The sequence below is a fragment of the Drosophila grimshawi genome, unplaced genomic scaffold, assembly GCF_018153295.1.
Source record: "Drosophila grimshawi isolate 15287-2541.00 unplaced genomic scaffold, ASM1815329v1 contig_848, whole genome shotgun sequence".
NCBI lineage: Eukaryota > Metazoa > Arthropoda > Insecta > Diptera > Drosophilidae > Drosophila > Drosophila grimshawi.
In genome coordinates this window covers 5948459-5975742 of record NW_025063692.1, presented here as the reverse complement: position 1 = coordinate 5975742, position 27284 = coordinate 5948459, and the positions used below count along the sequence as shown (strand labels likewise).

The window sequence follows — 27284 nt, the reverse complement described above, 5'->3', positions numbered from 1 at the left end:
TTCAGCTCAAAAAAATTGCATTGAATTGTAGACGTTGTATTTACATTTACCAAGCACTGCAAATAACAATGAAATTAGCGTAAACAAACTCTAATTAATGCAATGAGCTCAAAGCAAAACAGCTGCTTGACTCACGAATACATTTGGTATTTTCACCTAACAAGTGCATTACAACATATATATATCGATATATCGATAACAGATCGCAACTGACTAACCCTGTGTGTGTTCGTGTTCGTGTGCGTGTTTGTGTTTGTGGTGGTTGCACTAAATTTGTTTGTGCGTAGAAGAAAAAAGAAAAAAGACGAAAAAAAAGAACAATTTGCAGAAGAGAATTTGGTAAGTGCATTCAAATAATATGTAAATACATATATACCGATTATAATTATACGAACAGCAGGCAGTCAGGCAGAATGGACATCATGGACATACAGGCTGTCGAATCGAAGCTCAGTGACGTCACAGTGACACCAATACCCCGCTCGCAAGTACAAAACTTCTACAATTATCAGCAGCAGCGCGAGCAGCGCGAACAGCAGCCCCAAATCCAAATATCCGCCATACATCATTCACGTGGCAGCAACAATTCGACAAATAGCGGCAGCAACACCGGCAACAACAGCAACATCAACAACAATAATAATAGTAATAATAATAATAATATGGTCGCTACCGATTATGCCACAAACAGCAGCAGCAGCAGCGGTTTAGGTGGCGGCGGCGGAGGTGGTAGTAAGCGTGACCGTAACAGCGTCACACAGAGCAGCGCCGCAGCGACAGCAGCGGCAGCAGCCGCCGTTGCCGCCCTGCAATACTCACCGCAATTTCTGCAGGCACAGCTGGCGCTGCTGCAGAAACAATCGAATACAACGGCAACACCGTCATCGGCATCGGCATCAGCTGCGGCTGCTGCGGCAGCGGCAGCTCTATCGCTGGCCAACATTGCAGCCGCCTCGAACGGTGGACGTAGCAGCATCAACATCAACAGCATCAACAATATCAACAACAGCAACAGCAGTAACATTAACACCAACAGCAGCAGCAGCAATCTTGGCTTGAATCTCACACAATCGCAGCTGAAGTACCCGCCACCATCAACATCGCCTGCGATCGTCACCACACAGACATCGGCGAATATAACAACGCCACTGACATCCACTGCCAATCTGCCGACAGTTGGCAGTCTGTCCGTTGGCAACGGTTTGACCAAATATGCTCAACTCTTGGCCGTCATCGAGGAGATGGGACGCGATATACGGCCAACGTATACAGGATCGCGCAGCTCGACGGAGCGACTGAAGCGTGGCATTGTCCATGCACGCATTCTGGTCCGTGAGTGCCTCATGGAAACGGAGCGTGCAGCGCGCCAATGAGAGGAGGAGTGCGGCATGCCGCATCTTAAATCGCCAGATTAAGCTCTACTCTCCATCTCCACATAAATCGGTTGCATGGTGAATGTAAATGTTGCATTTAAGTCGAAGCTTTAGTTATCAAATTGCTAAATTGAATTGCTTCTTGTTGTATTTTTTGATACCCTTGCTATAGCGATTGGTCCCTTAAGACTGATCAGATGTATATATACATATATGTCTATATATATATATATATATATATATATCTTATGGGGTCAAAGATGTTTCCCTTAAAGCGTCTTCAAACCAGATTCGTTCTTTTTCTTTTATTACATACAAATCTGTTCATATATCTATTTGAAGGCAGACAACACATCGGAATCATATGATAAATTCATATATATATATATATTTTAAAGTTCACATTGTCACACAACAAAATTAGAATAATCGGTATATATATTTACATAAATATTTAATTTAATTTTTATTTTTGAAATGCACTTATGATTTATTTTCTGATGTAGTGTGTTCTCGGTCTTGATGTAAGCAATAAGTGAATAATACATTAATGCCACAATATAGAATCGTAAATCTGTCCAATAATTAGGCAATAGCTCTATGATTAATAGTTTAAATGATATAGTTATTCTAACTGATATATCGCGGTACATTCTAGATATATCCTTCTCTCATTCGATGCGTACTTAAATGCCACCTTCTACTTTCATCATGCAACACACATATAAACATAAGAGGCGAGTGTCGACGTTGACTTTCAACTAAATGTGCTTTCATTTATTTATTAAGGTTAACATTTTAATATTTTTATATAATATATATGTGTATGTAAATTAAACAATAGCAAATTGTATTAATTTTCTCCTTTTTTTTTTTTGATTGATTTTTTTTTTTTTCTTTTTGTTGTACCACAAAAAAAATTGACAAATTTGTGCCGGCGGACCATAGTTAAAAAATGTTTAGACTAGCTCAGGTTATAAAAGTAATATATATGATATATATATATATAACTATTTGAATATTGCAATATTGCATACAAAATGAAGCGAGCCAGAAGACAGCTTCAAATTTCATAGACATAAATAAAACATTTATATATGTATTTATATATAGTCTAGGCTAAGTTGCACCTGCCCTATATATGCATATATATAGATATATATCTATATATGTGACGCATTTAAGCGTCGATTTTTTGCTGTGTGTTTGCATGTGTTCTAAACATTGTTGTTGTACAGCTTTAAGTAGGACACTGCTACCAAAAAACAATCAGCTCACAATGTATACTATATATATATATATATATATATATATATATATATATATATATATAATCTACTCGATTTAGGTAAGAGAACAACAATTGAATACTGTGCTCGATTGCAGACAGCAATTAGTTATTTTAGATAACTATACAAAAAAAGAAAAGAAAAAAAAAACAAAATATATATACATATATATATCGATATATATATATATATTTGTATTTGCGTATGTGTTGTTATATAGAGGTCTAGTTAATCCATGCAAATTGAGAGACATATACATATACTAGTAAATATATATACGTATATATACCTATATATATACGAGCATATTGGCTAAGTTCAAGCATGTATACCAAACCAAAAAATCCAATAAACAGATATTTTGGTCTTTATAAATCGATCTCTGCGTATATATCTTGTGGACAATGTGAGCTCGTAGCACATTTGAATGATGCAACTTGCAACACAATTCCACTCCTTGCCACGGACAGCATATCGTACTACTATATCATATAGGTGTTATCGGAATAATCAGTGGCTCTTTGCACATTTAAAGTGACTCAGGTATGTAATCTTCTTGATTTTTAAATATATTTATTTATTGTTTTTGTTATTGTTAACAGATTGTTAATTAAAGCCTCAAATTTTGATTGGCACAATCGAAACGGGGACAGCATTTTGGAAAGGGCTTAGAGGCATCCTCGACTATTTTGCAGGGCTGCAAACTGCTCAAAGAGGGACAGCTAAAGGGGAGAACAGATAGATTAATATATATCCATATATGCACTATATACAGCAGATACATCAGATACAAATATACATACGTTTTGCTTGTAGTAATTCCGTTCGATCCACAGGTGTTTAGAACACAACGACCTGGTGGCTGATATGTCTCACCCGGCTGCAATCTGCGACCGGCAATCTGACAGTCTGTTGGATTTTTAGTATCTATATATAAATATATATATAGATATATATATATATATTACTTACCAGCCAGAACCAACAGGGCATGGGCACTCAGCACCAGCACACAGAGGATAAATGTGGCCGCCTTCATTGCAATTGCCAAACAAAAGAATAACGTTCCTCAAAAACAATCTAAGGCAAACTGAATGCTCAAGCTAACAGCGAGTTCAGTATATAGCTGACTGGCTAGCTTATCAGATTTCATTTTCTATATATGACCTTTTTGTCCAGCACACAGATTTCTCGGGGATCATTTGGGGGTATCAGTGCCGACTTACTAAAACGGAACCGAATAATCTCTAAACAAATGAGACCTGTTAACAGAGAGACAGTGAGAGAGAGAGAGAAAGGGAGAGAGAGAGAGAGACAGAAAGAAAGAGAGAGAGACAGAAAGAAAGAGAGAGAGAGAGGCACAGGCAGAGAGGGACTACCTTAGTTATCTGAAAGAAAACTAGTCAAATTTGACCCAAATATAATATTTCCAGATTATGAAAATGGATAAAAATTGATTAACGATTCCATTAAAAGCCGCAATTGAGATATAGCGCTTGAGATATATAAATCGTGATAATATTGATCAGCTATACAAATTGAATAAGAAAAACTGAAAAATGTAAAATATAATAAATTTCATTATTGGAATACACACGAAACAAAGGATTCGAACTGTGAACCTCAATCGATATAAGATGTACATAAAAGAATTAACAAAATATCAAATATAATATAATCAATGTTCAATCACTATATATATATATATATATATATATATATCAATATATAATCACTAGTCGCATTCAAGTCGGGCACAGCAATCCGGATAGGGTAGCGAGTAGTCGTTGCTTGTGAAAACACAGCCATTGGCCAACTGGATGCGGTCGCAGCTATGGAATCAGTTAATCAGTTGTGAAAGTCATGTCCATAATATCCCTACGCATATATGGTGGTTAACTTACTGCTTGATCATCAGCACATAATCATCCCGACAATGCACTTGGGCACAAAAGTGCGGAACATCGACCGGAAATGAGGTATCATTGCGCCGGACAGCCAGTTCCAGTTCAGCATAGTAGCAATGCTCCGGTATAGCTTTTGATAGGGATACATATTATTAGTGGGATCAGGCGCATATATGCTGATATATATAGTATGCTATTTTCAGTTTGTGCTCGGCTTGTCTTCAGTCTACAGCTCAAATGTGTCCAATCTGAAACTGAACCGTAACTTTAACGATTGACGATAATTTAGAACCGAAACCGCAAATTCAAACATTGTTTTTCAGGGATCGATATTATATATATCCATAAAGCATGGAATACCGAAAAATGTGTGGAATCCATCGATAACCTTAAACGGAATCTTTACACTTAATTACCGGATTCCTTTTCACAATTGAATTTATTTTCGATTTTATTGTTAGAAAATATCATTTATTCGCTGCTTTTTTCTATTCTTTTTTGTTGAGTTCCAAAAGACAACTTTAAATTAAATTGAATAAACTTGACTTTTTAAGACTTACTTGGATGTTGGGTATTGCCACGATATTGGGTGCTAAAACCCAACACGGAGCCCGACAGTATCAAGCTGATCCATGCCCAAGACATTAGTGTTAGTAATCCGCGACACATTTTGAGTTCCTCGACTGAGATACACAAATGCTTTTGAGACAAAGCACCTCATACTGAGAACCCCAACTTATTATTATCAGCGCATTTTTGTCAGCTAATATATATGAAACAAATGTACATGTGTAAATTCTTTAAATACATATAAATAAATATATATGTATATATTTGTATATAAATAAATATTGTATATTTAAATAATACTCTCAGCGGGGCTTTTTTGTTTCGCTTGTCACAATTCGACATCTGATTTTATTGGTCAACAAACTAAAATTTATATTTTCGCTAGCTTAAAATTATATATCATTTAGTAAGTAAATTGTAATATAATATTTTTCAATTTTTATTATTATTGAAATTCCAATAAACGCAGAATTATTATTAAAAAAAAATGAATTGTTGAGATTTTATTCCGCACTTTCAATATTTCCTTATACCTTTTTCGATATATATATATATATATAGTATATCTAATTTTCGATTCCCTTACCCATAAACTTTCTCGATTCCTACCCAATTCTATGCCATATCGGAAGCGTATTCAACTGTCGTCAAGTTGTGTGTGTTTTTTAACAAACAAATAAAGACTCAGGTGATCAATGGTATATAATTATATTTTCTATTCTAGGTGATAAATGACAATGCCTCATCCAAACCTTATTTATTGGCAGGCAAACGTGTTTTCAATTGATTTATGTAAAAATACATTCAATATAAAACTATGGGTACTTTTTTTCTGGCATTGTCTGTTCTATCACAAAGTGCGTAAGATATTGTTGGATAAGTCTACGACCCCATAAAGTATATATATATATATTTCATTGGGTCAATTATGATACGCAATGCGTGAAAAGTCTTTAGTTCTTCTACCATTGTTGGTAGAAGTAAGCATCTGCGAGCCCACAAGGTATATATATATATATTCATGAGCAGCATCAACAGCCGACTCGATTTGGCTATGTGCGTCTGACTATCTCAGAGACTATTAGAGCGATTATATAAGCACTCTAATGTCATACGCAGATCAAGTTTATTTAACGTTATCGATAAGTTTCATGCATATCGATACAAATCGATTTATAGATATATCATATACCTTGTCATTATATTGATATTCTGTAAAAATTTCTTCAAGTTTGGTAGAGAAACATAAAAATCATATCTGAGAAATGGATGGATAGTTAAAGACCTGGACAAGGAGTATCTGCAAGTCGAGCTCTCTCGACTCGAGCATTTTCACTTGCGTTTGCTGTTTTGTTGTTGTTGTTGTTGTTGTAGCTCCGACGCAAGCGAGACTCTCGATTTCAGGGCTGACATGGACTTAATTAATTCAAACTAGATCTAAACTGACGCTGAAACTGAACTGAAACGACGCACATGCCCCATATTTCAGATACACACACATTTACAGCGATGCAGATACAGATACAGATACAGATACAGATACAGAAACACTTACTACAGAGAGTTGCAGATACACTTGACAGAAACATTGTTGCAAAATGATTGGATTTCATTTTCAAACCGGAAACCGGCTTGGAAATCATCGATTTTTATTTCATTCCAAATGTGTGCTTTGAGTCTTTAATTGCGTAATTAGGTCAACGGCGAGTTCAGCAATTGACTGCAGTGTGTGTCGTTTTTGTGCAGTGTAGACTGTTTCATTATTATTAATTTTATATAAAAGCAACAACAATTAATTGCCATTGACTCAGTCGCACGTTCGACGCTCAAGCAACAAGGTTGACACAACAACAAGCTGTTTCCTTCAGTCATTTTCAAGAGATTTCGTCATGTGGATAATACCCATTAAGGCTGGACCTGGTTACGGATTTGGAGTGCCGATGCTCTTACTCTTCGCCCTGATCTTCATTGGTGTCTCGGCAGACTTGGGTTATCGTGGCAATGCCATACATCCGGGTAAGTTACGCACAGACACACCAATTGCGAGAGAGATAAAGAGAGAGAGAGAGAGAGAAAATTAATGTGAGACTCCATTATCAGATTATCCCGGACAGTGTTACTATGAGGAACTGAAGCAGCCCATACCCAAAAATCAGTCATATAAGCCCATCAATCGTGAGGGGCACTGCAAGTCCATCTTCTGTCGACCTGACTATGTTCTCGAGATTGGCTTGTAAGTTGAATTTTGCTATAACTACAGTGTCGAGCTTCTCTATAAGCGAACTGGATTCATTTATCAATATCGATCGAAGAATTTGAGTACTTATATAATACTAGTTACTCGTACAAGTTTTTGACTTTAGAGAAATCTATGGATAATATTTGAAAATCCCAAACTGGCCATAATATATGTCAGTCAGAAAACATTCTTCATTGGTAAGTTCTCAAAATTAATCAGAACTGTTCTCTTGTCTAGAATTTTCAACCTATCCACAGTTTATATATATATATATATATATATATATATTTGTAATTTTTTATCTATAAAGTAAACATGTCCAATCATTATCCAATCAAATTAAAGTTCTGCATCAAATGTGATTTCTAAACTTATATTTGTTCAATATCTTCTATGTTGCAGCTGTGGCCGCCACAATCTGGTGCCTACGAAGAACTGTAAAATTGACTCCGATATGCGTCGCATTTTTCCCCACTGTTGTCCCAAGCTGATCTGCGAGGGGCCGGAGAGCAATGATATCTAGCCATATCCATAATCAATACCTGTCTATAAATAACCATCTTTTCTTTTTCCCTAAAACATCTGTGGCTTTATATTTATATGGCTTGCCACCTGCCAAGCAGGAAAGACAAAAGTCCACAAACCCCAACATATATATATATATATATATATATATATATATATATATAGATATAGATATATGTTCTTTTGTATTCAGTTTAAAAAGCATGTTAAATATACTAAATACACAAACAATTTTTAAGTGAGTATTTTCATTTTTTTGCGATCTAGAAAAAAGTTGAATCTTGATTACAAACTTCGATGTGGGTTCAAATTGAGGAAAACTATTGTATGATATTTTATTTTATTTTTATTTTTCAAATCTATTGTAAGATTATTTAAATAATTTTGTACTCAATGGCTCAAGAATGGATAAAATAGAATACGTTGTACTTGAATCAAGTATCATTCAAATACCAAAATCAGACAACGATATTATTATTTTCAACTTTATTTTCGAATTTATTGAGACTCTTAAAAACAGAATATTTTGATGCATCATTAAAGATTGTAAAAACAAAATTGTTTTCAGTTTGATGAGTGTTAGAAAAACATTGCGATGCGAACCGAGCAGGCGAACTTAGTCAAAAAGTTGAACCTAAATAAACATATACTAGTTATAAGTAAGATGCTGAAGCAATCCACTTAAAAAACTGATGAAAATAGTAATTAACTCAATCAACAATAAGCAGAGAGCACAGTTGAGAACAGTTGTGCTAAACAAGTGAACAATTATGCAATTAAAACAGCGAATAAACCGCATTCATTCAGACTGTCTGGCCAGTCTGGCTGTCTGGTTCCTGGACTAGAGGGTACTACGAATGCGCTACGTTTACACTAACTGGGTAGCTTAGAAACTAGACTAGAGAACCCAACTAATTGTGTAGAGCATACAGCAAACAGTTAAGTTGAATGAATTGAAAGAAACAAACAAACGCATTAACATTTCACATTTGAATTGCAAATTTGCTCAAGTTGTGCCGGGGATAATGGTCGATAATAGTCGAGGTAGTCGGTAGTATAAATAGCAAACTGGTTCAGCTGGCGGGCTTCAGTCGAACAAATCCATTCCCAAAAGATGCGCAACTTTTCAAATTTACTGATCGCAACAATTGCGTTCTTCCTCATGATGATGATGATGAAGATCGGTACGATTGATGGCGGTGAGTTGTGTAAATCTAATCGAATCTAGGCACACATTTCACACAATCTATCCTATATCCTATATCATATATCTTATATATATATATAGTTAGCGAGCCAGTGTGCACGTATCGCAATGCGGAGGATGAGACCATATTTCTCAAGTATCTGCCATTGCTGAAGAAGGGCCAGGACTACGTGGACTTTGGCAAGGAGGGCAAGTGCCTAAAGCGCGCCATCTGCACGGACACATTCAAGACCATTGTCGAGGAGTAAGTACCATCCACCAAACATACCCAACTATCCGTATCCCGAACTGTGACTGTGTCAAACAATCGACTTATGCAGTTAATATATAGATATGCTTTTCATAGTAGACCAAATTGGAATAGGCTACTGCGAAGAGTCGCATATTTATAGAACAACAAAATAGAACAATGTATCTTTAAGGGATATGAAGTGCAGATAGACCCCTAATACGAACAGAACTGAAGAAGTATTGTGGCATAGCTGAGCACAGAATAAGGCGGCAACGAAGAAAGACATCGAAAAGTTGACCAGTTCTCAGACAAGCCAAGTGTCTCTCAGGCAGCTATAATCAAAATCGATTCATGGGAATAAAATAAACCCGAAATAAGACTATGAAGTCATCTAACTAAAGTGGGTACAGTCAGCAGTGGACTCTGATGATGCAGTGGAATCCTTAAAGCACAGCATGCCAGCTAAAGATGATAGTATCCTAGGCAAGCAAAAATTATTGTTGATTGATGGCAGGACTTCAGGCACAATTGATCAAATAGGTTGCCGACCTAATAATAATAATAATAGCCAAAATATATATACATATATATATATATGTCAATATTTTTTTCTTTCGTTTTTTAATAGCTGCGCTCAGCAAAAAATCACCTGCCAGAACAAACAGCGTTTTACGGGCGTTTTTCCCGCCTGCTGTATCAAATGCTAGAATCCTGGGAGAGCAACTATATATCAGTGACGATATATATATATCTACACACATACATACATAAAATATATATATATATATATAAAGAAAAATGATCAAATTAATGTTAGCGCGTAGTAAAAAAAAAAACACCAACATTTTAATAATAAAAAATGAAAACTACAACTACACTTTGTAATTCATTCCATTTTTGTTTGTTTTTATTTGTCTTAGCTATTTAATATTTTACACTTCAAATCGCAATACATAATTGGATAATTTCCTCCTGTTGCTGCTGCAGATGTTCTTGTTGTTGTTGTTGTTGTTCTTGTTTATGTGTACCATTTCTTCTGCCGACAAATGGGCTGCCCATTTGTTGCTGGTATATTTTGCTTACAGTCGCTTAATTACTTTTTCTTCTATTTTTTTTCCTAGTTTTTTTGTTGTGTCTTTACTAGTATCCTTCGACATACATTTTAAGTTCAATCAACAAGAGCAATAAAAAAAAAAACAAAAATAATTAAGTTACGTGTACATAATATAATAATAATAATTTGGGCAACTCGATGAATGTGTTTTGTTGTTGTTGTTGTTGTTTTGTGAGTGTGTGTTCGTGTATGTGTGTGTGTGTTGTTGTTGTGATCCTTGCAATGTCGCCTCGATGTTGTTGTTGTGATCCTTGCAATGTCGCCTCGATGTTGTTGTTGCTGTTGTTGATGCACACTTGCTGTTTGTGATTTGTTGTGTTTTGTTAACTGTTTAACAAATTAGCTTGCTCTTGCTGTTGCTGTTGTTTCTGCTGCTTGGTTTGTTTACACCTTGGTATTCTTGCTCTGTAGTTTTGAATTGTTGTTGTTTATTGTGTGTGTGTTATATGTAAACTAATGCTTATAGATCCTCATCCTCATCGGGCAAGGCGGTCGCCTGCGCCTCCTGCAAGTCACGCTCAATTTGCAGCTGCCAGTCTCTGTCCATTTTGACCTCGGGTGGCAGCAGTGCCGGCATTGCCACAAACTCCAGGTTTGGATCGCCGACCAGTTTGCGGGCGAGCCAAAGGAAGGGTTTCTCAAAGTTGTAATTCGATTTAGCAGAGATGTCATAGTACTATCGATAAAGAGAACAATTAATTAGTAAATTATCAATGTTAAATCCCACAAATCGAATTCTCTAATTTGGAAATAAACCCAAAATGAACAGTTTCTTTCTCTTTACAATTTCCACTCGAATATAGCAAGAAATTAAATATATATTCATAGTTATAGGCAAAGCTAACTGATCTAGTATACAACAATTATTGGGTAGCACTTCCACCTTTCTCTCTCTCTCTATCTCTATCTGTCTCTCTCTCTTGCGCTCTTCGTTTTCATTCGATGTCTGTCTGTCTCTGTCTGATCCGATATTGATGCATTTATCCCCTCCGCCCGCGACGAACCCAACAACCCACCCACGACTATCATTTAGACTCACCTGCAAATTTTTCTTTCGGTGAAAGACGATGGTTTTGGCTTTGACCTTGCGGTCCTTGATGTCCACCTTATTGCCACAGAGGACAATGGGAATGTTCTCGCAGACGCGGACAAGATCACGATGCCAGTTGGGCACATTCTTATATGTGACACGTGACGTCACATCGAACATGATGACGGCACACTGGCCCTGAATATAATAGCCATCGCGTAAACCGCCAAATTTCTCCTGGCCAGCCGTATCCCAGACATTGAAACGAATGGCGCCGCGATTCGTATGGAAGATCAACGGATGGACCTCAACGCCCAATGTGGCCACATATTTCTTCTCAAATTCACCCGTCATGTGGCGTTTGACGAATGTTGTTTTGCCAGTGCCACCGTCGCCAACCAATACGCACTTAAAAGTGGGCATATCTTGTCCTTCCTGTGCCATCTTTGCTGCTGCTGCCGTTGTGGTTGTTGTTATGTATTTATGCCCTTTACAACACTGTTGTTGGTTGCGTTGCTGTTGCTGTTAAGGAGTTTTAAAAATTGATTTTAGCTTAATTTCTTTTGAACTTGTTGTTTATTGTTGTTTTGCAAAAAAAAATTCGTTGCTCAACGTGCAACGTGCGCAATGCGAATGCGAATGCGAGTGTGAATGCGAACGCGAGCGTACGCAAAACGAAAATGGTAAAGGTCAGCAGAAAAGGAAGAAGGGAAATGCCAAAGGCGGCTGAGCAAAGCGCGCCAAAGGACAACAACAGCTGTTGCCAGCCTCCGACACTCTATTGACAGCGACAGAGCGAGAGAGCGATGTACAGCCAGTCAATGCAAGAGAGCGCAAAAGTGCAGCTGCTATCAGTGTGTGCGTGTATGTCTGTGTGTGTGTACAGGCAGGTAGCATGCGGCGATGCCATGTTGTTTTTGTTGCTTCTCTGTCTACCACTACGACTACTACCACTACTGCTTACTGTATGTAAGCGAATTTATTTGTGAGAAATTCAACCCTTACAATTCGTTACTGCAACTTCGTATATATTTTGTTTCTCTCATTTAGATTAAAATTAAATAAATATTCTTTCGAACATTCAACGCAATTCGATTGTTAAATACATAATAAAAGTATCTTTCCAGAATAAAAGCAGAAAGCAGAAGAAATTTGCAGATATTGTTGAAATGCGTTTAACAGCTGAATCAGCAGCACTCACACAAATGCGTGGAATGTGTGTGCTGTGTGTAGCTTTAACATACGCATGAAATGACAACAACCCTGTGAGTGCGAGCGAGCAGGCCAAATAATGTAAGAGAGAATGAAGTGTGGAGAGAGTAACGATTGCTGCTAACACAGCAGACGCATGTAAAGCGCGCCAAAATGCATGGGAAACATGCAAAGAGGAACAGAAGAGGCCAAGTGCAATCTGCAATCTACCTATTTTCACATAAAAACACTGAATGCGATTTCGTCTTATTAATAAACACACAATAAAATAACAAATGCTAACGCATAGCCCAAAACACACACACGACCACCAATTGCCGATACACACACACACACGCTCAGACGCCAATACACGCGCCAGTCTGAAACATGACGCAAATTTTTTTCCCCCCACAGCAATTCGGATTTAACCTCAACAAATTTCTCGATTGGCCGCTGTTAGTCTGCCGTTTTTTTTTTTTTGCATAAAATATAAAACGCTTTTAATTCGCTTAGAGCAGGGCATGCAACTGAGGTATATAGGCATTTATATATTGTTATTCGAATCCCTGCGAACAACACGCGGCAAGCACACGTCGTGCGACGCCGGCCTTCTCTAAATAACGGTGCCCCGCAGCCAACAACAACAATCAACTCCATTTTTCTCCATTCTGTAGTTAGCAACAGATTGTATTGCAAATGAGAGCAGCACACGTATATATATATATATATATATCTGCACATTATGTGTATTGTATATAATATATATATAATGTATATGTATGAAAATGCGCACATTTGGAGCATCAGCAGACGACCACCTGCAACTGGAATACCGACGCCGTCATCACAGGCATTGTCGCATTTGAGGCACTTTCGCAGAAATCTACCACTAATTCGACACTATTACAGTGATTTGGTTGTACTTACTTGCTTGCTGGCTTTCTCGTTTGTTGTTCGCCAATAATTTTGGCAAGGCGGCACACAGACTAAATGTTTCTTTCAACAGCACGGACAGAGAAATGACACCCGAGCGTATTTGGCTTTTCTCGACGAGTTTTTGCTTCGGAGCTACCCAACTTTTGTCGTGATCCTGCTCACAACTAGCGAAAAATACCGATATCACAATGCAAGCCGATAGTCCAACGTTAGTTTTTGCAACGCTGTGGCTCTACTAAACACCGATATGGCCAAAGACAATAATTTCTTGAGCATAAAATACTGACAAAGAAAATACTGTCATCGATATATCGCATGAGCCAAAGCCGATACTCTGCTGTTTCCCATTTTTATTTGCTAACATCGCCAAATTGTATGGTTCAGCCGCAGAATACTCAACAAGATTATTATCAATTAAAATCAACGTTAAATTGTAAATTATCCAACTTCAGCACAAAGATGTCGACACGTCGCCAAGCCATCACATTATATCGAAATCTGTTACGTGAATCTGAGAAGCTGCCATCATATAACTTCAGGTGCGTACTGTGTGGCAAATTGTGAAATATCATAAGATAATTGAAAACATTTGTTGTTGTTTTTGTACAGAATGTATGCGGCGCGCAAGATACGAGACACTTTTCGTGCCAATAAGGTGCTTAAAGATTTCAATGAAATCGATCGACAAATGGCCAGCGCTAAAGAAAATCTTGAGCTAATACGGCGACAGGTGAGTAGTGAGTTTTGAGCTTAGAGTTTTTAGTTGACGCCGGGTCATTAAATTGACCCAACGCTGTATGCATGTATGTATATATGTGTGTGCATGTGAACGCTATTTACGTCAGCATTGATTATGATAACATATTGTTTCTCATTTCACATCCTCTCGTACATGCAGGTAATTATCGGTCATCTTTACACGACGGACAAGCTGGTTATCGAGCAAAAAAAGACGCTGCGACCATCTGATGACTGATGCAAGTCGCAGTTGCATCTCTAACTCACACACTCATACACAACAACAACACATACACATACCAAGGCTCAGCCAATAGCGGCCTTAAACTAGAAAAAGTTCGTTAAATTTGAATATCGCTTGTTAAACCACAAACCAAAAACAAAAGAAAAAAAATCAATATGGATTGCAGTGAAATAAAAGCAACACCAATTTATTAATATATTTATATCGAATTACAAATGAAACCAAATACGTTTGTATATTTTTTGTTTAATTACAAATTTTATAACTAAGTACTGCTAGCCTTACTCGACAAAACAAAAAAAGGAAAGAGAAACACAATTGTAGACCAAAAGGCCCCAGAGTATATTGGATATAAAGAGGTATACAGACTGTATACAGTGCTCGCTCGCTTTGACAACTTCCATTGATCAACAAATTAAATTAAATTAACGTTAATAATAAATTAATAAAAAAAAATTAAAACTCGAAAAAAATTCAGAGGAAGAAAAACCCATTAATTTCAAACTTAATTTTCAAGTTGATGAAATTAATTATATTATATTCCATATGCAAAACAGCAACGGTTGGAGATAATTTGAATGAATTCGAAATGAAATGAAAAACATTTTATAAATTCGAAACTACAAAACATTGAAAATAAAAAAGAACTTAGAAACAAACGCGAACATTTCTCAGCATTAAAATAATAAACAAATTGCAATATTGTGAAACAAAGATCACCGTATAAACATATACATGTGGAATGTATGCTCCAACGTATATATATATATAATGTATATATATATATGTACACGTGGTCGCAATCTATGCCTGATAGGTGCTGGCGGAGACGTTGCCACCGGTGCCCGTCCAATTGGTATGATGAAACTGCCCCTCCTTGCCCAGCAGCTCGTAGGTGTGGGCACCAAAATAATCACGTTGCGCTTGCAAAAGATTCGCTGGCAACTTGGCGGTGCGATAGCCATCATAGAAGCTGAGTGCGGTGGATAGAGCCGGCACCGGTATGCCCCAAAGGAAGGCCTTGGCGACAACCTCACGCCACGACTCCTGGCCCTCGGCGATGGCCCGCCTAAAGAAGTCATCGAGCAGCAGATTGGAGAGCTTCGGCTGTCGGGTGTACGCATCCTTGATGTTACCGAGAAAGACGCTGCGTATGATGCAACCGCCGCGCCACATCAATGCGATGCCACCATAATTGAGACTCCATTTATTCTCGCTGGCCGCCTCGCGCATCAGCATAAAGCCCTGCGCATAGCTGACAATCTTGGCACAGTACAGTGCATGCTTGAGGCTATTCAAGAATTTCTTCATATCCACGGTGCACGAGTTCTGAGCGGGTCCGGCGAGCACAGTGCTCGCCTGAACCCGTTCATCCTTGAGCGCCGAGAGGCAGCGCGAGAAGACGGCTTCGCCGATGAGCGTAACGGGCACACCATATTGGAGGGCTGCAATCGCTGTCCATTTGCCGGTGCCCTTTTGTCCGGCCGTGTCGCGTATACGCTCCAGCAGATGACCGCCGGCGTCCCTGTACTTGAGTATATCGCGTGTGATCTCGATGAGGAACGAGTCGAGCTCCTCCCCATTCCATTGGCCAAACACATCGGACATTTGTTGCGGTGTTAGGCCCAAACACTGCATCAGATGATAGGCCTCGCAGATCAGTTGCATGTCGCCGTATTCGATGCCATTGTGCACCATCTTCACAAAGTGGCCGGCGCCCGCATCGCCCACCCATTCGCAGCATGGTTCACCGTCCGCTTTGGCGCAGATCGCTTGGAAGATTGGCTGGATCAGTGGCCAGGCGGCCGCATGTCCGCCGGGCATTAGGGATGGTCCGTGACGGGCGCCCTCCTCACCGCCACTGACGCCGGAGCCGACAAAGAGAAGTCCGAGCTTCTCCAGTTCATCGCAGCGACGCGATGTGTCCTGATATTCAGAGTTGCCGCCATCGATGATAACGTCGCCGGGCGACAACAGTGGCACCAGTTGACCAATGAAATCATCCACAGCGTTGCCAGCTGCGACAGAACAAAAAAAGCAAACGTGTTTAGGTCAAGTTGATTAGAGGTCAAGTTTGTTTAGAAAGTCACTGTTAGAGATGGCAGCGTGACTGACAGCAAGGCCAGGCATGTAATACGTGCCTGCTTTTCTTGTCTTTCTCTATTTTATTTTGTTTCGTTAAATTTTAGGTCAAATTAAGCGTGTCACGCACTCAACTCTAATTGATCAAGTGTTGCTTACGGTTGACCTTGAACTAAGGTTAGCCCAAAGTCGCCCAATCGCTAATTTCTGCACACCAGCATTAACTATTAAATGGCAAACAACAATTTGATAACAATTGCAAGTCGAAAACAAAGTGTGTGTGTGTGTGACCTATATTGAATGTCAGAATGTATGAATACCAGCCATGCAAAATGTAAACAAAGCTTTCACTTGCTCAAAATTTGCAAATCATTCAGTTATCGAGCTCATTAAGCTGCGGCTTAAGCTTAAGCGATAATCACACAAAAACCTAGAAATATCGATAACTGCGCCCAGCGCTTGAGTAAACAAAATCAAATCAGATTTAAGCTCTCTCTTTAACGGTTGTTGTTGTTGTTGTCAGTGCACGTTGCAATTTTTGCGTATGCATGACTTTGCTTTGACTTCCACACACACACTCACACACACACACACATGACGCGATCACTTCACGCCACTCCACAACAACAGTGACAATAAAAACTTACCCTTGACAAGCAACATAATTTTGCGTGGCATTTTCAGCTTGTCGACCATGTCCTTCAATGAGTCGGCGCCAATCACTTTGGTGCCTTTGGCCTCGTTGTTTAGAAAGTCTTGAACCTTCGATACGGTGCGATTATACGCACACACCACAAAACCCTTCTCGTCCATGTTTAGTATTAGATTTTGACCCATTACAGCCAATCCAATGAGGGCAATATCAGCTTTCCTGCATTTTACACAATAAAACAACAAATTGAGCACACACAAATTAAGCAAATGCTAAAATTGGCAAATTTATGGCGGTCTGTGTGTGAAATTTGCTTACCCGCTCATTTTTTATAAAAAAAAAGATTTGTTAATGATTTGGAAACTAATTAGGTTGTAAATTTTACGCAAACGAAAAACTCGTTTCGATTTTTGCTGCTGCTGTTACTCCGCTGCCGCCTTGTGGCTGTTCGCGTTTGCCGACTACAACTGACACTAAATCTGAAGCAAAGCCAAAACGATAAATGACAAAATCCCGAAAAGCTTTGCTTTAGATATGAGCGCGTGTCACGTGAGCTGCATTGTGCATGACACGCAGTCGCACGGCTGGAATCCTCTTTTATATTCTCATCCCATAATATGTTGAAATTGTCAACTATCTTTATGAATTGATATTCAAATTAAAAATATCTTTTAAAGCATTCAAAACTCAGTTCAACTTTTGATAGAGTGCAACTTTCGTGCGCAGCCAAGTTGACGTTAATCTCAGCTCTAGCGGTGCAGAGCTTTTTAGCGATCTGCGCAATGCACGCAAATGCAAGCAGCACGTGAAAAGCAAACAGAGACAAAAAAACCATTTGACGTCACATTGCTGTGCCCTCTATACTCTATAGAGAGCGCAATGATAACGCAGCCTGTCAACGATAGATGGCGTTAGCAATTGAATTAAAGCTGTGCTTAAAGTTTAAACAATCAATTTATTACATGTATTAAAAGCTTTACATTTTAAAATTACAAAAAAAAAGAGCGCACAAACAAAGATTTGATCGAGTGACTGGTTGGGCTTATTAATTAAGCATTTTGTAGGGATTGAGTATGGCATTGGGATCGAACATTTTCTTCATGTCGCGCATCCAATCGATGGCAATGGGATTCTTGGAATAGTGCAGATAGTTCTTTTTGAGGAAACCAATGCCATGCTCGGCACTGATGCTGCCCTTCAGCTGTGAGGTGTACTCGTAAACGAAGGGCTCGACCCGCTTGTAAATGTCCTCGTTGAAGTGTTCGCAGGACACATTCAAATGCAGATTGGAGTCACCCAAATGGCCATAGCCGCAGACGATTGTCGCCAAGGGACCGCACCGCTCGCGCAACACATCGACAATGCCATAGAAGTCACGGAGCGGCAACGAGATGTCATATTTGAAGCAGAAACTCTTCTCGATTAGGGCCAGCGGGACCATCTCGCGGATTTTCCATATCTCCTGCACCTTGCCGGGATCACCGGTTACGGTGCCATCGATTATCTCGCCCCGTTCCATGCCATCGCTAATGAACTGATTGATCTTCTCCTCATCGTGTGTTGCATTGCTGCCCGACGTCTCAATCAGCATATAGAATGGGTATCCGGTAATTGGGGATCTACGAGAATGGATGATCAACAATTAGATATACTCGACATAATGGATGACTTAACATCGCTAGACATTCTTCAATTTTACTTCGATTACTCCCAACTACACTCAGACAAAAAAACGAACTTAAATTTGAATCATTTTTCAACTTTTTTGTAAGTATTAAAGTTGTACAATTAAAGTTGTATGAATAAAAGCAAAAATTATTGCATTAAATCGTTCTCTTTGTAAACATTTTTGTACTTCTTATTTAAGATGATAGCAGGACCGATTCAAGAACTTTACTATCTTATCTAAGAAATCGAGTGCTTGATTATATGCAATAACTGAGAGATATAAAAACCATTCCTTCCTGGTCTTGATTTGGATAATGTTTCTACTAGAAAACTCTGCCGGGTCTTGAATGCCTGAGAGTAAAGGGTATTTGCAAGTCGATCAAGGGTACTCACTTGAGAAACTTGTAGTGATCGAGGGCATTGTCGAAGGCAAGGTGATCGATGAGCTCGCAGGAGCTGAGTATCTCGCCGAGATTGCGTTTGGCACTGACGAACGTCTTGAGGACATCATCAAAGGAATTGAGGCCAATGAAGGCGACATTCACCGACTTGGAGGCATGGGGACAGAGCATTGACAGCTTTGTAACCACACCCAAGGTGCCCTCGGAACCGATGAACAGATGCTTCATATGATAGCCGGTGTTGTCCTTTTTGAAATTCGACATCAGATCAAGGACCTGGCCACTGGCCAGCACTGCCTCCACGCCCAGCACCGAGCCATGCAAGTTGCCATAGCGAACAACGCGAACACCGCCAGCATTCGTCGAAACATTGCCACCAATATGGCAGCTGGCCTTGGCGCCCAGATCGAGGGGTACGGTAAGACCCACATCGCGGGCACGTTGATCAAAGTTCTCCAAAATACAACCGGCCTCGACGATGGCAATGCCCGTGACCTCATCCACAGATAGAACCTTATTCAGTCGCTGCAGCGACAACACAATCTCATCACAAATCGGCACAGATCCGCCCACCAGGCCGGTGTTGCCACCCTGTGGCACCACAGCCAGTCGTCGCTCGTTGCAGTGGCGCAGAATGGCGGCGACCTCGTCGGTACTGCCCGGCTTAAGCACCAGTTTGCTGTTGCCTGTCATGGATTAGATTGGAATCAGTTATTCAGCATAATTACACTTGGTATTCATTCCATAACCAAATGGAATTAACTAGCTAAGTTAATTGATTTAATTACTTAAGGTAATTGAGTGTATTGCCAAGGTTTGTCCAAGAATTATATTTGTTTTAATTAACTACTAAATGGAACTTAATTGTAGTTGATCTGAATATCAATTTATTTACAATTTAATTGCTTGTGGTACAGTCATTTAATTACTTAATTACATGTATCTGTTAGTTTTAATACGTACAGTTTTCTGATTGTCTCAAAATTAAATTTAATACATTCCCAGCGCACTTTAAATTATATTTAAATATTTAAATTGCTCAAAGTGTCTTAAACTAAAATTCACATCAAAATGAAAAGAACCGATTGAATTTTAGAATCAAAGCCGAAATTCCCTATATTTCTTGATAAATATATATATATATATATATATGTCACCGGAACCGTAACGGTTAACCGATTAAAACTCAAAAGGAGAACGGAATCCGAAACATTAACAATTTTTGTTTGATTTCCTGCTTAAAATTGAAAATATTTTGACTTTAAGTAAATTTAAATTTCATTAAAGTTAATTACTCTTTTTAAATTAACTTAATAACTGTAAATACTTACCGCGTATGCGCTTTTGGAAGCATATATTGTAGGCATCCAGATCCTCGGTAAGGACATGATTCTTGCCCAATAGCTGCTCAAAGTGCACCACATCCTTATCATTTAGCTGTGCGTAATTGCCACGCTGCACCTTGTCCGTTATCTGTGGTGCCAAAAAGGGACTTTTGTGATTTTATATTTTCGAAATACTCCAAATTTAAATACTACGACTTGGCTACATTTCTCAAAGCGTATAATGACAACCTAATAAAAATGCACCACAAATCCTCAAATCAGCTTAAAATGGTGAAAACAAAACAGTCAAATGTTCATCCAACCACCATTTGCAATAAAAAGAAAAATGTATAAAAAAAACAAAGCGCGTTGCTTTTTGGTCGGTAGCGATTGGGCCACTGAGCATCAGTAACAATGACACAAATTCACCACAGACCCAACTCACTCTCTCTCTCTCTCACTCTCTGGCTCTGTCTCTTCCTCTTACCTGAGTGAAGTCGGGCAGCGGCGATGCGCTGCTCGCCAGCGTGCGCACCATTGTGTTGGTGTGCGTGTGCTTGTGTGTGTGCCGGAGGGTGGCGGCAATCGTCGTCGCATATCTGCGCAATTGTACGAGTCCCTGTAAACGCATCGTGTCTGTGGTGACTTCGCCTGCAACTGTGGGGGTTGTGGTGGGATCTGTTGTGGTGTGGCGACGTGTGGTGTGGTATGTTGTGGTGTAGGGAAGGCGACAATTAAAACTCGTTTAAAGTCGAATGTGCCGTTTTTGGGTAAGCTGTAACGAAGAAGAGATAAGGCGTTTAGGCTTCGAATAACAGTTAGAGTGCTCGACTAGCAGACAGCCTGCTTTAAGTTCATAAATACGAATAAATATTAATAGGCTTCCTGATAGCAGTTTGGTCAATATGAAAACATGATATGATTTGTTCAACGAAATCTGTGTTTCATATGCGAACTTAATGCAATTTTTAGATTGATCTGTTGTATATCGACGATCAAGTCTAAATCGACTCAACTGTTGGTGCTGATCAGGTATATATATATATATATATATATATATATATATATATATACATCTATCTATTTAGATATATATCTATCTATTTAGATAACTTTTCTCTTTATGCGATGCATTCGTAAATGTTTTCTATTTTCTGTGTGTATATATTGATCTGCTGTATTATAAATCAGACATTAACAGCAATATAAAAAAACTATCTAAAGTTTTTGCTATCCTGATTCTATCTTACCACCTGTAATAGTCTAATCCTTTTTAGTTTCATTAATTGTAGTCTTGTGTGGCACAAAGCTCGGACGGTACTGATAGATAGCATCCAGATGGAACGGGAAAAATAGATGTATCTATCTATCTGCATATATTTAGTATATCCACAATCTTGGGATAGACACATTATGAGCTTTATTGCCACCGTCTCGCAACGCTATCAGTGCGAAATATAAAAACAGAGCAAAGCTAAAAAGTGCCCGACTAGCAGATGCGCTGTACACGACTTTTTTGGTTTATTCAATTGACAGTTGTATAAAGTTAACATTTTACAGCAGAATTATCGTATTGGTAAAATAGAATAAATCATATTCCGGTTCCGGTTCCTGTTTCGGTACGTAAAGTGTAAAGGTTCTGGTATAGTTTAATAATTGGCTCACATTTTTTTTGTGGAATCTCGATTTAGAATCAAGATCAAATAATCTACGGAATAAGCTCGAAAAAGTTTGCTTGAAAATCAATTAAAGCTGAGTTAGTTTTATTTGAAGATGTTAGTAATTGAAATAAGAACAAAAATCTCAAAATGTGAGACTGTTTTGGGAGAAATACGTAAGACAATTTCTGCCATTTAGAAATGTAGTTATTAAAAACCTCCCTAAAATAAACACTTTGATCTCTAACGATTTTGAGCCACGGTCTTAATATTGACAATATTTATACTTAATTTGAGTGCAAAATGTTCTTTTTATTTGAAATATGCTTTTAGCATCTCTTGCGATGGTGGGGGAGGGGGGGTTGTGAGGGGCAGAGACAATGGCAAACACGATCCCACGGTCGAGATTCAGGTGAACAACAAAAAAAAGTCGAGTTAAAGTCAATATTTTTATGACAGCGACTGGGTTTACTTTGTCTATATGCATAAGCATTTGTGTGTGTGTGCTCAAAAGGTATTCCAGGTATTAAGGCAAACGCAGAAGAAGAAGAAAGTGCATAATCATAAACTCATTTACGACAATCTTTCATCAACAGTTAGTTTTACCTGCCTCGGTTTTGGCAATTGTTTTGGTCGACCTTTTGTGGGTTTTCGGACTGAAACTGAATCGAAAGAGAGACAGAGAGAGAGAGAGAGAGAGAGAGAGAGAGAGAGGGAGAGAGAGAGAGAGAGATGGCAAGAGGCACAAAGTTTAGCAAAAGTTACAAATTGTATACCTACAAAAATTGCATTCGATTTAATAATAATAATAATTATTTGCATTTTAGACTTGTCCATCTCAAACTGCTCCCAACACAAGCACACTCAAACTTGGCGTATGACAAACATGTTTGCAAATGTTCGCAGCGAACTTAACAGAGCCAACTGTAGCACAACCGTTCTAGACGTATATGTATGTATTTAGTTTTCTGTCTCACTCGTTCGCATGCGACGCGCTGCCTCTGTCGATCGCTACGATCTATGTATGTGTGCATGACAAACACGTTTGAACTACAAATTACAGCTACAGGCAGCAAGCAATGAGCTTTTGAGTGCTAACAAAACTGTTTTTGTTTTTGTTTACATTTGTCGTCTACCATATGCAGTGCAAGCCTGTGTATGTGTGTGTGTTAATACATATGTATATATCTAGATTTGATAAGCAGCATCTTTTTTCGCAAATGTGTTAAAATGCGATGTGTCTGCATGTGTATGTATGTGCGTGAGTGTGTGTTTTAGATTTGTATGTATTCAATGGCGTCACTTGTACACGCGCCTTCCACGCACTCAAATCAGACAGATGAATGTGCGCCCACACACACACACACACGCACACACAGACAGTGCACGCGCCGACAAATTCAATATGGAAATAAAATAAACTAAAGAGAAGCACATAATTTTTTTATGCAAATGAACTTCACTGATTGTTTCTTATCAATAGTATATGAGAATACACACCTGCTGTAATATTATTAATATTAATAATAATAAATGTCGCTGTTAAGCGCGACAGACGTTTAAATGGCAAAATGCAATCAAAACAAAATTACAACTAAAACGAAGAAACGAAACTACGAGCGAAGCCCCACAATGAAATCGAGAGAGAGAGACAGAGAGAGCGAGAGCATAAGCCTCAGCAAAAAGCTGTTGAGCGCAAAAGCTTGCGGCTTCGCTCCGATCAGCTGTTGCGCTTTGAGGGCTTTCGTTTTACTACTACACAATGGCAGTGGCTTCTAAACTGTATCAGATAGTTTTTGCCAATTTTCGTTTGTGGAATACATTCGAAAATTATCACAGCCAAAAAAACCTATTACTCTAATACGTTTTCGCCAAAACTGACAGAAAATATTCAAACGTAAAGTTCTCGCTAAACATTCCAACAAAAATTAATTCAGAAAAAAAAAATCAAGAAAGAAATTTAAAAAATTCATTAAGTAAATGAAACTAATCATAAAAATGTAGACTACAACAGTATTTTTTCTTTAACTTTTAGGAATTTATCATAATTTCAAATTTGAGAGAATCTCAAAACTAATTTTTAAGTGCTTATATTTAAAAACGTTACTAAAAAATTGGACCAAAATTGGTTTGATTAGTTATGTTTGTATATACGACCAAAGAATACTGTTTCTTAGTTAGAAATATATACAAATATAGATGTATATATATATATATACATAACATAAAGCTTCTATTTAATCTTATCTTATTTTGCTAAATGTTTATGAATAAATTTAATGCTTTCAAATAATACAAATTCTAAAAATTAGAAATCCAATTTACTCTTTTTTATTTGCTTAAAAAAGGCACAATATTTGTTTAATATATTTCTTTATTTAACATAATTTTATACGAAAATTATCATTTAAAAAGTTTTAAATTAACTTATTTTCCAATTAAATTTATTTTTGTTGCTTTGTAAATATAAAATGCAAAGCGAAAAATAATAATATTGCATAAATATATATATTATTATTTCTTTTACAATTTTAATTTGCTGTAAGCAAGCAGCAAATATTGTCAAACACAATTCATTAAATTGCGTAAACAGCTTCAACTGTTATACTAAATGCTCACCATGTTGAGGCTGAATAAACTCACCACGGGCAACGCCCCTCGACTGGCGAGCACACCACCACCACCACCAGCACCAACACCACCAACAGCAGCAGCAGCCGTAGCAGCGTCATGTACGTATGGCCATCTCGCTCACGCCACTTGTCTAAAGTGAGGTTGTTGCTGTTTCGCTTGCGCCCAGTTGACTGCTGCTGCTGTTGTTGTTGTTGGCTTTAGTTGACGCCCACCCTAAAGTGAGCGAGTAGCGCGCCCATTTTTCGCCGTCGGCATTTTGTATTGGACGCAGCCGCCCGATGCCAAACTGCAATTAGACAACGGACAGCGACAGCGACGCGGCGAACAGTTAAACAAAACAAAATGGCGTCACGCGTGTCTATTCGATTAAGTTAACTTTTTTATAGTGCAACAAGCAAATGGAATAAACGCGATTGTTCAAATAGCACGCAAAGTTCAATGTGAAAAATAACTAAAGGCGAATTCATTGTGCATTCTAAAAAACCTTTTTATTAAATATTTTAATCGGTAAATGACAATTTTCGAAAGCGGCATTTGGAAAGAAAACGAACAACTTTATAATTTCAATAAATAAAATAAGCACAAAAAATGAAAATATATCAAAATATATTGATAGAAATTTATTTGAATTTTCCAATTTTTTCTTTTCTCTTCTTCAAAACTAGAAAAATATTTTTTAGAATAGAAGCAAAAATCAAGTATTGAAATTACTAATGAAAAATCATTTTTTCATGTTCCAAGTGCGACTTCAAGTATTTTTTTTAAATTTAGTATGTGAAAAGTCGAGTATGAAATAAACTTAAATTAAAAAAACACAAATCAAGATGTCAATTTAAGTACGTTTTCTGCTTAAGTCAAGTTACATATAAAATATCAACATATTTGAAATAATTAAATATCTTGTGTTTAGTATCCAACAAAGATATTGAAAACAGTCTAGTTTTGCAGGAATTTATCTTTCTGCCGATAGTTCCTAAGGCAGCTATATGATATAGAGAGACTCCGATACAACATGCAACATATAGATGGATATATTCAAAGTTGCAACGGATTTAAAAATAAACAACTCATTTTGGAATCGTTATGTGATGCTGATCAAATATATATATATATATACTTTAAACAGTCGAATACGTCTCGTTCAATATTAACTTTTAACTACTAAAAATATATTGTTTAAAATCGTTATCAGAAACGAAATCTAGATTCAAAATTAGTTTAGAACCCAAATAGCGGAACTGCTATTATTTGTTCCAAATTAACGTAACGGAACAAAAAAAATATTATAATGGATATATATATATATAAATATTAATGTGTCTGTACTTAACGAGAACTTATTTTCAAAATTTGAAGTCTTTAGCACTTATAGTCTCTGAGATCCGTGGCTAGATTGACTCGGCTGTTGATCCTGATCAATTCTTAACCGAATAATATAAAAAAGAGTTGTAAGAATCCTGGAATCTTTACCAAAATTCTTATACTAATCGTAATCGGAGCGTAACCTGATTGAAACAAGCTAAAAAGTAGTTCACACATGAACTCATCTTATATAGTTAATCGATCCGATCGGCTCCAACAAAAATACGGATATATGCAAAATTTCATGAAGATAGCTTTAGGGACTACTAGGAACTAGTTCGCTGAAGAACAGACAGACGAACGGACATTGCTAGATCAGCTGCTTTATGGGGTGGCAGATGTCTTCTTCTTTAATAAGTTACGAACTTTGCCAACTTCCTGTTTCTTGGTATACTAATATAAAAAATAAGAAACAAAATAAAATTCAGGGTCTCAAACTGAATCGTATTTCGGATCTGGTTCCGGATTCAGTATGAAAAGTGTAAAGGTTCCGGTAAAGGTTTTGAATTGTTGCACCAATTTTTTCGGGGATATTATTATTTCCTAAGAGAGTATTTTAGGAAATAATAATATCGACTTTTGTAACAAGGTTCAGCAATCAATCTTTAAATTAGTTGTTCCGGTTCCGGTTTTGACACACTGGTAAAACTGCACTAAAAATATCGCGATTAGAGGAATTGGAAGTAAAAAGCTAGCTCAATATTTGAATTGGCTCGCAGCTCAAATATTGGGCTTTGTAGATTTTAATGGTTTTGGATTCCTCAGTTTTTACATAAAATGAAAATCGACATTTTAAATATAAAAAATATAGTACTTATACACCTGAGACAGGTAAGATGTGAAAAAAAGAAGACAAATCGGAAATTGAGTGAGTTTCATTTTGAATCAATTTTTCTTTATTGTT

The 27284-nt window shown here is 37.7% G+C and overlaps 9 protein-coding genes across 11 annotated transcripts; 4 read left to right on the top strand and 5 right to left on the bottom strand.

Annotated features, from left to right (window-relative positions):
- Nucleotides 1-290: 290 nt before the first annotated feature.
- LOC6566352 (putative uncharacterized protein DDB_G0287457) lies at nucleotides 291-1508 on the top strand. 2 transcript variants are annotated; one of them, XM_032738789.1, is made up of 2 exons: nucleotides 291-339; nucleotides 398-1508. In XM_032738789.1, the coding sequence occupies exon 2, from the start codon at nucleotides 414-416 to the stop codon at nucleotides 1371-1373; it is 960 nt and encodes a 319-aa protein (XP_032594680.1). In that variant the 5' UTR covers nucleotides 291-339; nucleotides 398-413; the 3' UTR covers nucleotides 1374-1508. The 2 variants fall into 2 exon arrangements, with proteins under 2 accessions (XP_032594680.1, XP_001992100.1); XM_001992064.3 differs by having other exon boundaries at nucleotides 317-339; nucleotides 401-1508.
- A 1702-nt stretch (nucleotides 1509-3210) lies between these two features.
- On the bottom strand, nucleotides 3211-3725 carry LOC6566351 (venom peptide HsVx1). The gene is made up of 3 exons (XM_001992063.2): nucleotides 3635-3725; nucleotides 3466-3571; nucleotides 3211-3384 (listed from the first exon to the last, which is right to left on the bottom strand). Exons 1-3 carry the CDS (start codon nucleotides 3699-3701, stop codon nucleotides 3273-3275), a joined length of 285 nt encoding a protein of 94 aa, XP_001992099.1. The 5' UTR covers nucleotides 3702-3725; the 3' UTR covers nucleotides 3211-3272.
- Nucleotides 3726-4224: 499 nt separating this feature from the next.
- LOC6566350 lies at nucleotides 4225-5267 on the bottom strand. Its single transcript, XM_001992062.2, has 3 exons — nucleotides 5130-5267; nucleotides 4567-4699; nucleotides 4225-4494 (listed from the first exon to the last, which is right to left on the bottom strand). The coding sequence occupies exons 1-3, from the start codon at nucleotides 5236-5238 to the stop codon at nucleotides 4398-4400; spliced, it is 339 nt and encodes a 112-aa protein (XP_001992098.1). The 5' UTR covers nucleotides 5239-5267; the 3' UTR covers nucleotides 4225-4397.
- A 1695-nt stretch (nucleotides 5268-6962) lies between these two features.
- On the top strand, nucleotides 6963-8051 carry LOC6566349. Its single transcript, XM_001992061.2, has 3 exons — nucleotides 6963-7155; nucleotides 7240-7372; nucleotides 7781-8051. The coding sequence occupies exons 1-3, from the start codon at nucleotides 7029-7031 to the stop codon at nucleotides 7899-7901; spliced, it is 381 nt and encodes a 126-aa protein (XP_001992097.1). The 5' UTR covers nucleotides 6963-7028; the 3' UTR covers nucleotides 7902-8051.
- Nucleotides 8052-8997: 946 nt separating this feature from the next.
- Nucleotides 8998-10214, top strand: LOC6566348. The gene is made up of 3 exons (XM_001992060.3): nucleotides 8998-9102; nucleotides 9192-9354; nucleotides 9971-10214. The coding sequence occupies exons 1-3, from the start codon at nucleotides 9018-9020 to the stop codon at nucleotides 10047-10049; spliced, it is 327 nt and encodes a 108-aa protein (XP_001992096.1). The 5' UTR covers nucleotides 8998-9017; the 3' UTR covers nucleotides 10050-10214.
- Nucleotides 10215-10231: 17 nt separating this feature from the next.
- LOC6566364 (GTP-binding nuclear protein Ran) lies at nucleotides 10232-13863 on the bottom strand. Its single transcript, XM_001992059.3, has 3 exons — nucleotides 13608-13863; nucleotides 11496-12008; nucleotides 10232-11132 (listed from the first exon to the last, which is right to left on the bottom strand). Exons 2-3 carry the CDS (start codon nucleotides 11928-11930, stop codon nucleotides 10917-10919), a joined length of 651 nt encoding a protein of 216 aa, XP_001992095.1. The 5' UTR covers nucleotides 11931-12008; nucleotides 13608-13863; the 3' UTR covers nucleotides 10232-10916.
- Nucleotides 13864-13997: 134 nt separating this feature from the next.
- On the top strand, nucleotides 13998-14748 carry LOC6566363 (protein bcn92). Its single transcript, XM_001992058.2, has 3 exons — nucleotides 13998-14155; nucleotides 14226-14346; nucleotides 14515-14748. The coding sequence occupies exons 1-3, from the start codon at nucleotides 14076-14078 to the stop codon at nucleotides 14590-14592; spliced, it is 279 nt and encodes a 92-aa protein (XP_001992094.1). The 5' UTR covers nucleotides 13998-14075; the 3' UTR covers nucleotides 14593-14748.
- A 76-nt stretch (nucleotides 14749-14824) lies between these two features.
- Nucleotides 14825-17802, bottom strand: LOC6566362 (6-phosphogluconate dehydrogenase, decarboxylating). The gene is made up of 3 exons (XM_001992057.2): nucleotides 17651-17802; nucleotides 17328-17551; nucleotides 14825-16616 (listed from the first exon to the last, which is right to left on the bottom strand). The coding sequence occupies exons 1-3, from the start codon at nucleotides 17656-17658 to the stop codon at nucleotides 15403-15405; spliced, it is 1446 nt and encodes a 481-aa protein (XP_001992093.1). The 5' UTR covers nucleotides 17659-17802; the 3' UTR covers nucleotides 14825-15402.
- Nucleotides 17803-18267: 465 nt separating this feature from the next.
- On the bottom strand, nucleotides 18268-23985 carry LOC6566361 (D-2-hydroxyglutarate dehydrogenase, mitochondrial). Of its 2 annotated transcripts, none has more exons than XM_032738787.1 (5): nucleotides 23885-23985; nucleotides 21214-21501; nucleotides 20733-20874; nucleotides 19394-20087; nucleotides 18268-18951 (listed from the first exon to the last, which is right to left on the bottom strand). In XM_032738787.1, the coding sequence occupies exons 2-5, from the start codon at nucleotides 21355-21357 to the stop codon at nucleotides 18378-18380; spliced, it is 1554 nt and encodes a 517-aa protein (XP_032594678.1). In that variant the 5' UTR covers nucleotides 21358-21501; nucleotides 23885-23985; the 3' UTR covers nucleotides 18268-18377. The 2 variants fall into 2 exon arrangements, with proteins under 2 accessions (XP_032594678.1, XP_001992092.2); XM_001992056.2 differs by lacking the exon at nucleotides 23885-23985 and adding an exon at nucleotides 21977-22043.
- Between the last annotated feature and the right edge of the window lie 3299 nt (nucleotides 23986-27284).

Bases quoted from the DNA above. Each gene is read 5' to 3' on its own strand.
- LOC6566364 (XM_001992059.3), bottom strand. From the start codon at position 11,930: ATGGCACAGGAAGGACAAGATATGCCCACTTTTAAGTGCGTATTGGTT. The intron at 11,133-11,495 runs GTGAGTCTAAAT...CTTTATCGATAG, and splicing joins ACCGAAAGAAAAATTTGCAG to TACTATGACATCTCTGCTAA.
- LOC6566350 (XM_001992062.2), bottom strand. From the start codon at position 5,238: ATGTGTCGCGGATTACTAACACTAATGTCTTGGGCATGGATCAGCTTG. The intron at 4,700-5,129 runs GTAAGTCTTAAA...CCCTATCAAAAG, and splicing joins TGGCAATACCCAACATCCAA to CTATACCGGAGCATTGCTAC. The intron at 4,495-4,566 runs GTAAGTTAACCA...CTGATTCCATAG, and splicing joins TATGTGCTGATGATCAAGCA to CTGCGACCGCATCCAGTTGG.
- LOC6566361 (XM_032738787.1), bottom strand. From the start codon at position 21,357: ATGCGTTTACAGGGACTCGTACAATTGCGCAGATATGCGACGACGATT. The intron at 20,875-21,213 runs GTAAGAGGAAGA...TTGGCACCACAG, and splicing joins CGCTGCCCGACTTCACTCAG to ATAACGGACAAGGTGCAGCG. The intron at 20,088-20,732 runs GTAAGTATTTAC...AATCCATGACAG, and splicing joins CTTCCAAAAGCGCATACGCG to GCAACAGCAAACTGGTGCTT.
- LOC6566349 (XM_001992061.2), top strand. From the start codon at position 7,029: ATGTGGATAATACCCATTAAGGCTGGACCTGGTTACGGATTTGGAGTG. The intron at 7,156-7,239 runs GTAAGTTACGCA...CTCCATTATCAG, and splicing joins TGGCAATGCCATACATCCGG to ATTATCCCGGACAGTGTTAC. The intron at 7,373-7,780 runs GTAAGTTGAATT...TCTATGTTGCAG, and splicing joins TATGTTCTCGAGATTGGCTT to CTGTGGCCGCCACAATCTGG.
- LOC6566352 (XM_032738789.1), top strand. From the start codon at position 414: ATGGACATCATGGACATACAGGCTGTCGAATCGAAGCTCAGTGACGTC.
- LOC6566362 (XM_001992057.2), bottom strand. The intron at 16,617-17,327 runs GTAAGTTTTTAT...GTTCTGTCGCAG, and splicing joins AATTATGTTGCTTGTCAAGG to CTGGCAACGCTGTGGATGAT.
- LOC6566351 (XM_001992063.2), bottom strand. From the start codon at position 3,701: ATGAAGGCGGCCACATTTATCCTCTGTGTGCTGGTGCTGAGTGCCCAT. The intron at 3,572-3,634 runs GTAAGTAATATA...AAAATCCAACAG, and splicing joins TGCCCTGTTGGTTCTGGCTG to ACTGTCAGATTGCCGGTCGC. The intron at 3,385-3,465 runs GTATGTATATTT...TCTCCCCTTTAG, and splicing joins GGAATTACTACAAGCAAAAC to CTGTCCCTCTTTGAGCAGTT.
- LOC6566348 (XM_001992060.3), top strand. From the start codon at position 9,018: ATGCGCAACTTTTCAAATTTACTGATCGCAACAATTGCGTTCTTCCTC. The intron at 9,103-9,191 runs GTGAGTTGTGTA...ATATATATATAG, and splicing joins GATCGGTACGATTGATGGCG to TTAGCGAGCCAGTGTGCACG. The intron at 9,355-9,970 runs GTAAGTACCATC...GTTTTTTAATAG, and splicing joins TTCAAGACCATTGTCGAGGA to CTGCGCTCAGCAAAAAATCA.
- LOC6566363 (XM_001992058.2), top strand. From the start codon at position 14,076: ATGTCGACACGTCGCCAAGCCATCACATTATATCGAAATCTGTTACGT. The intron at 14,156-14,225 runs GTGCGTACTGTG...GTTTTTGTACAG, and splicing joins CTGCCATCATATAACTTCAG to AATGTATGCGGCGCGCAAGA. The intron at 14,347-14,514 runs GTGAGTAGTGAG...TCGTACATGCAG, and splicing joins TTGAGCTAATACGGCGACAG to GTAATTATCGGTCATCTTTA.